The sequence below is a fragment of the Anastrepha ludens genome, chromosome X (genome assembly GCF_028408465.1).
Source record: "Anastrepha ludens isolate Willacy chromosome X, idAnaLude1.1, whole genome shotgun sequence".
NCBI lineage: Eukaryota > Metazoa > Arthropoda > Insecta > Diptera > Tephritidae > Anastrepha > Anastrepha ludens.
In genome coordinates, this window is record NC_071503.1 from 65,590,506 (window position 1) to 65,601,670 (window position 11,165).

Sequence of the window (11,165 nt, forward strand, 5' to 3'; positions counted from 1 at the left end):
GATGAAATGCATGGCAATCCAAGGTAAATATATATTAAGTAAATATATCAAATAAATATATCAAAAAATATATCACATAAATGTACGATGAAATACATCACGAATGAGGGATTTTGAATACATAACCTCGTTAACGTGTGGGTTTGAATAGAAAATTCACTAAACTCGTAATTAATACACAGCCCCGGTAAATTGGTTTATCGCGTTCTTTCTGTTGGGCTCCCATGCATGGAACAACCAACTAAGAAGTTTCACTTCTACCGTGCGTGAGTCTGACAGACCCTAGATTTTTTTCTTAATTTTGGTGTTTCACCGAGATTCGAACCTACGTTCTCTGTGAATTCCGAATGGTAGTCACGCATCAACCCATTCGGCTACGGCGACCGCCAGACTACCTTGCTGGAATAAATAATCAGGAGAGTAATACGAGAGACCTTACCTTAAATGCTACTACTCAGCAGTTCGGATATAAAGTCTTACAGCTGTGGTAAGACTAAATACGAGGTTTGTTCATAAAATAAGGTTACTTTTAAAATTTTGCGGGCTGGGTACATTCGACTTTCGATTTTTATTATTTTTTTTATGTTGGTACACTCGTCTCGAAGATATTATGTTCACTATTTTAGCATTATACTCGTAGCATGTTTAGTTTGTTTGTGAGAGGCATAAATAATATAAGACAAGTGTTCGGCGATTTTCTGCTATCGAAAAAATGGATCAAACAAGTTGCATCAAATTTGGTGTAATTAAATACTCAAAACCACTTGAAATATTTACAGTGGCATACGGTGAGAGTACTCTGAGTCAAAAAAAAAATTTATAAGTGGTACAAGCTTTTCACAGAAGGTCGAGAATGAATGACGACACTCGTTCTGGACGCCCCTGCACATCAAATACCTATGAAAATGTTGAGAAAGTTAAGAATATTGTTATAGAGAATCGTCGAATCCCAATTAGAGAAGTTGCTAAGGATATCGGCATATCGGTTGGCTCATGCCACGCAACCTTTTCGGAAATTCTGGGCATGAAACGCGAAGTTCGTTCCAAAATTACTGAATTTTTACCAAAAACAACTTTTGAGCACCGCTCAGGAATTGTTGAATGACATCAGCGATGATCCAGATTTGCTTGAAAGGGTCATAATAGGTGAAGAATCTTAGGGCAATCATCCCAATGGAAGAGTCCAGGAGAGCCAAGGCCAAATAAAGGACGCCAAGATCATGGATCAAGGTTTTTCTGACTGTTTTCTTCGATTACCATGGCGAAGTGCATAAGGAGTTCTTACCACAAGGTCGTACGGTAAATAAGGAGTATTACCTTGAAGTTATGCGTCGTTTACGTGATGCATTGTGGAAAAAATATGTGTGTCTTTAGATCTTAATAATGTACCTGCTCACTCCTCTTTGCTTCTCAGAGATTATTTGGCCAAAAACACACCTCATCCACCGTATTCACCAGATTTGACCCCCTGCGACTCTTTCCTGTGCCCAAGATTGAAGAGGCCCATGAAAAGACGGCGTTTTGCGACTATCGAGGAGATTAAAACGGAATCGCTGATACAACTCAAGGACATACCAAAAAGTGCACATCAGAACTGCTTGGAGGATTTGAAAAAAAGCTGGCAGAAGTGTATATATATATAATTGGCGCGTACACCCTTTGTGGGTGTTTGGCCGAGCTCCTCCTCCTATTTGTGTTGTGCGTCTTGATGTTGTTCCACAAATTGGGGGACCTACAGTTTGAAGCCGATTCCGAACGGCAGATACATTTTATGAGGAGCTTTTTCATGGCAGAAATACACTCGGAGGTTTGCCATTGCTTGCCGAGGGGCGACCGCTATTAGAAAAATGTTTTTCTTAATTTTTGTGTTTCACCGAGATTCGAACAAACGTTCTCTCTGTGAGAATATATCTGAGATAAAATAGAAATTGATGAATAAATAAATACTTTTTGAGAAAAATGAAATTACACCTTATTTTTTGAACACTCCTCGTATATGGCACACAATTGTAGTATGCCCCATAGCCAACCAAACGCGAGCTTAGAAGGAAGCAAAAGACGCTGGAGAGAACCATCTCGAGCATCGTAAAGGAGGACAACATGAAAATACAGATGTACTATCTCGGCGCCCTGGATGTATAGAGGATAAGAATTGTCCCAAGGGTCGAGAGATCAGAATGGAAAGTTGACATCAATGCACTTGCAACCCGATGATGAATGGTAACCAGATGCAATAAGAAGAAGTCAATTGAATGATCTTGACCTGAAAAATATCATGGAAGTGAAAGAGAGACACTGGAGAGGCACAATATGTTATGCATAATATTCAGTATTACATTTATTAAAATTTTGAAAAGATGACATGTGTATGAACCCCCAATAGAGTCCTATACTTAAAGTCTACATTTGGTAGATAAGTAGGTAGAAAATTGGTACGTCTTAATAGGACGTTGGTTTTGTGTGATAGACTTCAGGATGAATTATATCATTGCAGACAAACCATGAGGCGTTTCACACATGCTCAACATTTTCGACAGGAACATCTGTATGATGCCAAGACTTGATTTTACCACTAAGCCCCAAATTTGCAGTCCGCATGTCCATATTTATTTCAGTATTGCTTTATACATAGATGAACAGCTCATTGTCTAGCTAACTTTCTGATTTTTGGCCAAGTACTCAGTAAAGGGAACGTAGTTTTATTCCAAGCTTAAGTACTTAGCGTTGTTCGTTTTGGGTAGCACGCAGTTGTTAAAATGCACTGGGGGATAAATACACTTGCGGAGCGTGAATGCTATTTGCGCTGATTTTGCTTCATTGGCTTTTGTACGCTATTTGTTCAGCCATGTGTCAAGGCTATCCAGGTTTTGCTGAAGTTGATTAGAAGCACTAGAAGTGTCACTATTTCTAGCCATTACTAGAGTGTCACCTGCATATGTGGCTGTAGGTGTGCTTACCGTTAAAGGTAGATCGGTAGTGAAAAGCGTATAAAGTACTGGTTCCAGGACACTTTCCTACGGCTCACCTGCATTAATCTCGTAGGAATTGGCAAGTTCTTCATTCATTTTAAGTACGGGTTCCAGGACACTTCCCTGTGGCACACCTGCATTGATTTCATAGAGATTGGTAACTTCTTCATTTATTTTAAATCGAAAATGTTTGTTTTGTAAATATGATTTTAGCAGCATAAAAAAATTATGAGGAATCTTCATTTTTAGTGCCATGCCTTGTCAAATGGTTGTGCTATGTCTAGGAACACGCCAACACAGTATTCTCTATTTTCGAATGTTTCTCTGAAAAAATTATATACAGAGTTGACCTGCTCGATGATGGAATGATATTTCCTGAATTCAAATCGATGCGTAGCGATAAGAATTTTTTGTGCATTTATAGGGTTCAGCCTATTTAGTAAAGGTTTCGAAGGTTTTCGATAAAACAGGAAACAGACTGACTTAAGTATTAGGATTATGTATGAATTTTCCAAAAATTCCCGCTTTGCCACCCTGGCGTTGAAGTCGCCAATCACGATTTTTACGTCGTGGGTGGGCAGCGCTCATAGGAACGTTCCATGCTCTCATAGAAAGAATCTTTGGTCGCATCGTCCTTCTCTTCCGTTGGGGTGTGGGCGTAAATTAGCAAATTGTTAAAAAATCGGGCTTTGATACAAATTATTACGAGACGCCTATCTACTGGAGTGAGCCACCGTACTTTGCGATGAAGTCTCTCTCCTACTATAAAACCAACACCGAATTTGGGCTCCTGTACATGGCAGCTGTATTATACATAGTAAGGTCTAATGCTCTTCTTAAATGGCAGTGATGTACGCCTTTGCTGTCATGAGGACATCAACCAGCCGAATATGTGTAACCGGCGCTATGAGCATAACTCCAACAGCGGCAACAGAAAGAATTTTTGACTGGCTTCCAATCAAATTAGTAGCAAGAAACCAAGATCTGCACTAAAACTGACAATGATTGGACAATTCTCACAAAGGCTTTTTGGTCACAGCAACATACAGGATGTAAACGGAAGGTCCGACTACGTTTTTAGCAGAGGGTTTAGAATCCGATCACCACGCATACCATTTATTTAAAGCAGCTGAATTATCGTTGGACACTCCTCGTCACTCGCATAAACATCTTCATCGATAATCAAGCTGCGATAAGCAATAATGAATCTAATGACTTGCTCCGGATGCATGCAATACTGTAGATAAATGGACGAGCTCTACGAGAATGTACAGGGCCCTAGGTGCCAGGGCACAAGGCAACAGAGAGAGTTTATGAGCTTGCTAAGACAGGCACTCGCTTGCCTAGGATGAGTAGGTCGAACCCCTCAGTCTCAGTTTTGAAGACAGAACTAGACAAGGAATTAACTCTGGAGGCACAGTCAATATGAAAAGCCTCGACCTCCTGCAAAATTGCCAAAATAATGCTTCGAACTTCCAACACGAAAACAACCAACTTTATTTTATCACTCCCAAGGAAGGAATGTGAAATAATGGTTGGAGTACTGACGGGACATTGTCTCAATCCATATCACGCAGCTCAAATGGGGTGGGCTCACGTTAGAATACCTCCTATGTTGAGTTCAATTTAATATTAGTTAAAATACTTTAATGTTTTTCAACTTTTGTTATTTGTTATAATTTTCTGTGAATTAAGTAGGTTTTGTTAGTAAAGAAATGTGTATAAATACGGAACATTTTGTAAAATAAAGGAGAGAAAAATTGTAACTTTTCAATTGAAGCAGCAAATTTCGCTATTGTTTTGGGCAATTGTTGGATTAAGGACTCTCCCCGCAACATTAAGGATACAGGACTCTCCCCGCAACGGATTTATAGCCGCATACAAGATTCTTCCCGCATTATTTTCTTTCTGCAACATTATCAATTTCTACCTACAACATTATTGGTTTTTCCCGCAACGTTATTGGTCCTTCCCGCATCAATTTCTTTCTGCAACATTATTGGTTCTTCCCGCAACAGATTTGTAGCTGCATACAGGATTTTCCCCGCAACATTTTTGGTCCTTCGAGCCGGATATAGTCACTCCGCTTGCCTTTTGCATGCATAAATACGCGTAGCAAAAGGCGCAACGAATATTAAGAAAATTATTTTTGTGCATTAAATCGTGTGTACGTTTGTGCAGCCGTTCCTGCATTTAACATCGCGAAAATTCTAAAAAACCCGTCGTTTGCTTTTCTGTCACATTAAAAATGTCGAATTCTACTAAAACGCGCGATTCCGCTCTCAATGCCATTTAACGGTATATGGCAAAAAATTTTGATGAGGCATTCACTATGGATGCAGAGAATATTGCAAGCTACCTTCAGTTATTGAGTGAACAGTGGGTTCGTTTTAACGTTGCTCAAGACGCTGTAGAAATTACTTGTGGTGCCGATGTTATTGAAATTGAAGAAAATGTGCGTATCCAAGCCGAAACTTGGTACTCTACAGCTTCAGCTAACTTTAGCCGCGTGAAAAATTGTCGTACTAAATCGCAAGATAGCTCCACAAAGGCATCTGTGTCCACGGTTATACGTTTACCGAAAATGGAGTTGCCCACATTCTCCGGTGACTCTACAGAATGGATTGGTTTTTTCGACGCGTTTTCTTCGTTAGTTGATAATAACTCTGCTTTATCAGATGGACAAAAGTTGCAATATCTCCGAAGCTGCTTGAAAGATGACGCGTTGAAAATTATCAGTGGTTTTAAAATATGTGACGCAAATTACGTTGAAGCCTGGGGTCTATTAACATCGCGGTATAAGGTTATTCGTGTAATTGTGGAATCTCATCTTCGCGCGTTGGCTGAAATTAAAAGGGCTACGCATGACAATGCTGACGCAATCAAAGGTGTAATTGATGCGTTCCAACAGCATATTCGCGAGCTTAAAGCTTTGGGTCGTCCGATTGAGTTTTGGGATGATTGGTTGGTACATGAGGTCGTCAGTAAATTGGCATTCGAAACGCGTAAGCAGTGGGAGTTATCGCTCGTTAGTGATGATCCTCCATATTTTGAGCAACTAATAACATTTTTAGAGATAAGATGCCGATCGTTATCGATGTTTTCGTCGTCAACAACATCAGTACCAATTAAGGTTAAAACTGCATCAGCAAGCAAGTCGACAAATGTGTTCCACACGGTATCAAAACAAAGTAGCGTGTGTGCATATTGTAGAGGACCTCATAAAATTTACAGTTGTGAAAAATTTCGTGAATTGGACTTGTCTACAAAATCACAGTTCGTGAAGCAAGGTCGCATATGCTTCAACTGCTTAAGTTCAGGTCACTATAAAGACCGTTGTAACAGTGCTTCCACTTGCCGCATGTGTAAACAACGTCGTCGCACTCTGTTGCACGGTGCTTTGCAGTCAACGACCGTTACCGCAGTCAACAATTACATCGGCAACGCGACGCATTCGTTATGCGCTGCTGACGCCACATCAAAGGTAAGCGCAAAAACTTTTGAACTTCCAGCAAGCGTCGACGTTCCACGCGTTTCTTCATGCTTGAACTCGAGCTCCAATCCACCCATAGCTGTAGAAAGAGTTGTGCTGTTATCCACCGCATTAGTGAAGGTACGCGACTGTTCTGGTAATAGGCAGCCCGCACGTGCACGATTCTGGATCACATGCTTCCTTTGTAACCGAAGCGTGTGTGCAACGCTTAGGCCTGCCGCGATCAACATCTGAAGTTAATATAACATTACTGGAATTGGGTCAGCGCAAGGAGGACGAGCTAGAGGTGAAGTATCACTTTCTCTTTCTTCTTTCTCTACAAATCAATGCTTTACTGTCAAAACGTTAATTCTGTCTAAAATTACAAGCGACTTGCCAACACAGACTATAGCTACTTCATCGTGGCCACATATCCGAGGTTTGTTTTTAGCCGATCCCCATTTTATGAAACCTGGACGGGTCGATATATTGATTGGAATGGACGTTATGGTTCAACTGATCTGTACAGAACTTCGTAAGGGTCCATCTGGAGCTCCTATGGCTCAACTGACGGTCTTTGGGGGGACCCTGTTTGGAAGCGTGAATGGATTTGAGCCTAATATGCCACGCTTACAGTCGTTACATTGCGATGTTCATTTGGATCGAGCATTGAACAAGTTATGGGAGTTAGAGGAAGATCCGCAAAACACGTATCTTACGCATGAGGAGCGTTACTGTGAAGACCATTTTGAAACAACGCATCGAAGGGAACCTAACGGACGGTTTGTCGTCGAATTGCCGCTGAAGCCCGATGTAGCTCTGGGAGAGTCGCGAAACTTTGCTATCCGGAATTTGTTACGACTTGAAAGAAGACTCGCTTGCGACTCCGATCTTCGTTTACGCTACAATGAATTCATGAATGAACTCATTGACATGAAACATATGCAGGTCACGTCAGAGACTATGAATCCAACGTATTATATGCCTCATCATCCTGTTTTAAAGGAAAGTAGTACCACGACCAAATTGAGGGTTGTATTTAACGCGTCCGCCAAATCGACTTCCGGAAATTCGCTGAACGACGCATTATTTATAGGACCTCAATTGCAGGAAGATTTATACTCCATCTTACTTCGCTTTAGAACACACCGCTATGCTGTAACAGCAGATGTCGCCAAAATGTATCGTCAAATCTGCGTATCCTTAAAACACGCCGATTTGCAACGCATCGTATGGCGTAGCCACCCATCCCTGCCTATCCAACATTTTCGCATGGTTCGCGTAACGTACGGAGTGGCAACTGCATCTCATCTAGCTGTCCGATCACTTCAACAGACGGCAAGAGATTCGTCGAATGGTTGTGCTATGGCTGTTAGTGTTATTCTCAAGGATTTTTACATGGATGATCTACTTACTGGTGCATCTAGTAAAGAAGAACTTCGATTGTTGCAGCAAAATATTTCCGAAATATTGAGGGAAGGGGGGTTTGAACTTCGTAAACGGGCATCGAACTGCGCTGAACTAATCGCAAGCATTTCTAATGCATATACGAACATATCACATTACATTGTCGACGATAAGGATGTTCACGCTTTAGGTCTTATCTGGAACACAGAAGAAGACTATCTCACGTTTGCTATTAACTTGAGGGAACCGCCAGTTAAGTTGACCAAGCGCATGTTTCTATCAGATGCAAGTACGCTCTTCGATCCTCTGGGCCTACTTGCTCCCGCTACTATAAATTCAAAAATTTGGTTTCAAGACATATGGCGCACAAAGGTAGGTTGGGATGATATCATTCCTGAGTCTATCGCAACGAAGTGGTTGGAGCGTCACATAGAACTCAAGCAACTGGCACATTTGAAGGTGAAACGTTGGTTTGGTACTGAAGTAGCTGGGTCATTTACGCGATTGCACGTATTCGCAGACGCGTCCGAGCGCGCTTACGCCGCCGTTTTGTATGCACGAACAACACAAAGCGACGGTAGCATTATTGTGTCATTAATTTCGTCGAAAACCAATGTAGCTCCGCTTAAGCCGACAACGTTGCCACGTCTTGAATTATGCGCCGCTCATCTTGCTGCTAAACTAGTGCGAAGCGTGCTGCACTGCTGGTCTGATCTCCGTTATCCGCTTTTCGCTTGGACTGACTCTACTATAACATTGGCATGGTTACAAGCTCACCTCAGCAGATGGGTGATATTTATAGCCAACCGCGTCGCTGATATTTAAGAAGTTTTGCCTCCCGAATGTTGGAACCACGTTCGTTCTGAACAGAATCCTGCAGATTGTGCTTCAAGAGGTATAACTCCCTCCGAATTATTACGTCATCAATTGTGGTGGGCTGGTCCTATTTTCCTGAAAAGCACTGAACAATTGTGGAAGCAGAACAAATCTAAAGAGCACACTACAGAGCTGGGCATACGAAAGAGTATTCGGGCCCATGTGATTAATTCTACAGATTATTGGTCCGTGATGACAAAATACTCATCGTGTTCTAAGCTGCGTCGAGTTATTTCCTATGTTTTACGTTTTTTGACTAACATTCGGGCTAACAGACGGCTTAATGTTATAAAGCGTTTTGGTACACCGAGCTGCCAAGAGTTATTTGAAGCTGAACTTCGCCTAATAAGGTATACGCAACGGTTTTCTTTTTCTAATGAAATTTCTCTTTGCAGCGCTAAAAGACCAATCCCACTTCGCAGTAGTCTTTTGCGTCTGCAGCCCTTTCTGGATGGGACTTGTGTTCTACGTGTTGGAGGAAGAATAAAAAATGATGAAGTCGCTCCAGATGTTAGGCATCCCATTATCTTGCCTAAGAATTGTCCGCTTGCTAAGTTAATAATCTGCAAAATACACAAGGTCACTTTGCACGCTGGGCCCCGCATTATGCAAACTGTCTTGCAACGTCGTTATTGGGTTATCGGTGCTCGTAGCTTGATCCGTAATATATACCATAAGTGCGTGAAATGCACTTATTTGAACCGCAATCTTACCACACAAGTCATGGGTGATCTACCTGTCATTCGCACAACCTACGCCCGTTGTTTTACTCACACTGCTGTTGACTTCGGTGGACCTTACCTCTACAAATTCACCCAAGGAAGAGGAGCTAAGGCTGCCAAAGGCTACATCTGTTCGTTCATTTGTATGTGCACTGGTGCGATGCATCTCGAATTTGTTGGTGACCTGTCAACACCAGCTTTCCTAAATGCGTTTAAAAGGTTCACAAATCGTCGAGGTTTTTGTAAGGTCATGACATCAGATAACGGTACAAATTTCGTTGGAGCCGAGAAGGAGTTGCGCATTGCATTTCAACAGTGCATGGCTGATATTAAACTTCGCTCTTTCTTTGCGGACTCGAATATCGAATGGCGATTGAATCCACCGGCTGCACCCCATATGGGAGGTTACTGGGAGACCGGAGCCAAACGTGTTAAGTATCATTTAAAACGCGTATTAGGAGAAGTTCCACTATCATACGAAGAGTTCAACACACTTTTGACTGAAATAGAAGCTTGCGTAAACTCTCGCCCACTCTGTGACAACTCTGAAGCTGCTGGTGACTTAGAAGTTTTTACTCCCGGACATTTCATAGTCGGTGAACCGCTTAAGTCAATACCGGAACCTGAGGGTCAAGGGTTTCGTGGAAATCTTCGACAGCGATGGCAAGCAATTTCTGCCATGAGACAACATTTCTGGCGTCGTTGGAGAGACGAGTACCTCGTGAGCTTACAACGTCGCACTAAATGGTTTCGTTCTTCACGCAACATTGAAGAAGGGGATGTGGAAGTGGACGATTGCACGAGTGATCAAATGCCATCATGGTACCGATGGACGCGTAAGAGTAGTTACGTTGAAAACACCGCATGGCGAATTGGTTCGCCCTATAGTCAAACTTTGCCTTTTGCCAACGAAAGGAGATTTATTTCATGAAGAAACTAATAACTTATCGTAAATGTTTTTCAAGGCTTTTCATTTTCTTTTTAATATTTTATTTTGAACTTATTCAGATAGTTCAAGGGCGGCGGTATGTTGATTTCAATTTAATATTAGTTAAAATACTTTAATGTTTTTCAACTTTTGTTATTTGTTATAATTTTCTGTGAATTAAGTAGGTTTTGTTTGTAAATAAATGTGTATAAATACGGAACATTTTGTAAAATAAAGGAGAGAAAAATTGTAACTTTTCAATTGAAGCAGCAAATTTCGCTATTGTTTTGGGCAATTGTTGGATTAAGGACTCTCCCCGCAACATTAAGGATACAGGACTCTCCCCGCAACGGATTTATAGCCGCATACAAGATTCTTCCCGCATTATTTTCTTCCTGCAACATTATCAATTTCTACCTACAACATTATTGGTTTTTCCTGCAACGTTATTGGTCCTTCCCGCATCAATTTCTTTCTGCAACATTATTGGTTCTTCCCGCAACAGATTTGTAGCTACATACAGGATTTTCCCCGCAACATCCTATGACCACTGTTCTGTCCGATATACTTTTCATCTCTGAAGTATATTGCTGACAAAAGTTTAAACTGTGTATTTATCTCACGAAGACATAGGAAGGACTTCTCCGAGCCGTTTGATACTAAACGAGATTTCAGACTGACTCGCTGTCGTGTGACTTCTTTAACCTGATGTTGGAAAAGATCGTACGGGCCTCAGAACTTAATCGCTCAGACACAATTTTTTATAAGAGTGTACAATTGTTGGCGCATGC

General features: G+C 41.4%; 1 protein-coding gene across 1 annotated transcript; it reads left to right on the forward strand.

Annotated features, from left to right (window-relative positions):
- The first annotated feature begins 7,062 nt into the window (after positions 1 to 7,062).
- LOC128870167 (uncharacterized) lies at positions 7,063 to 8,673 on the forward strand. Its single transcript, XM_054112761.1, has one exon. The coding sequence runs from the start codon at positions 7,063 to 7,065 to the stop codon at positions 8,671 to 8,673; it is 1,611 nt and encodes a 536-aa protein (XP_053968736.1).
- The last annotated feature ends 2,492 nt before the right edge of the window (positions 8,674 to 11,165 follow it).

Coding starts and splice junctions, on each gene's coding strand:
- LOC128870167 (XM_054112761.1), top strand. CDS start 7,063: ATGCCACGCTTACAGTCGTTACATTGCGATGTTCATTTGGATCGAGCA.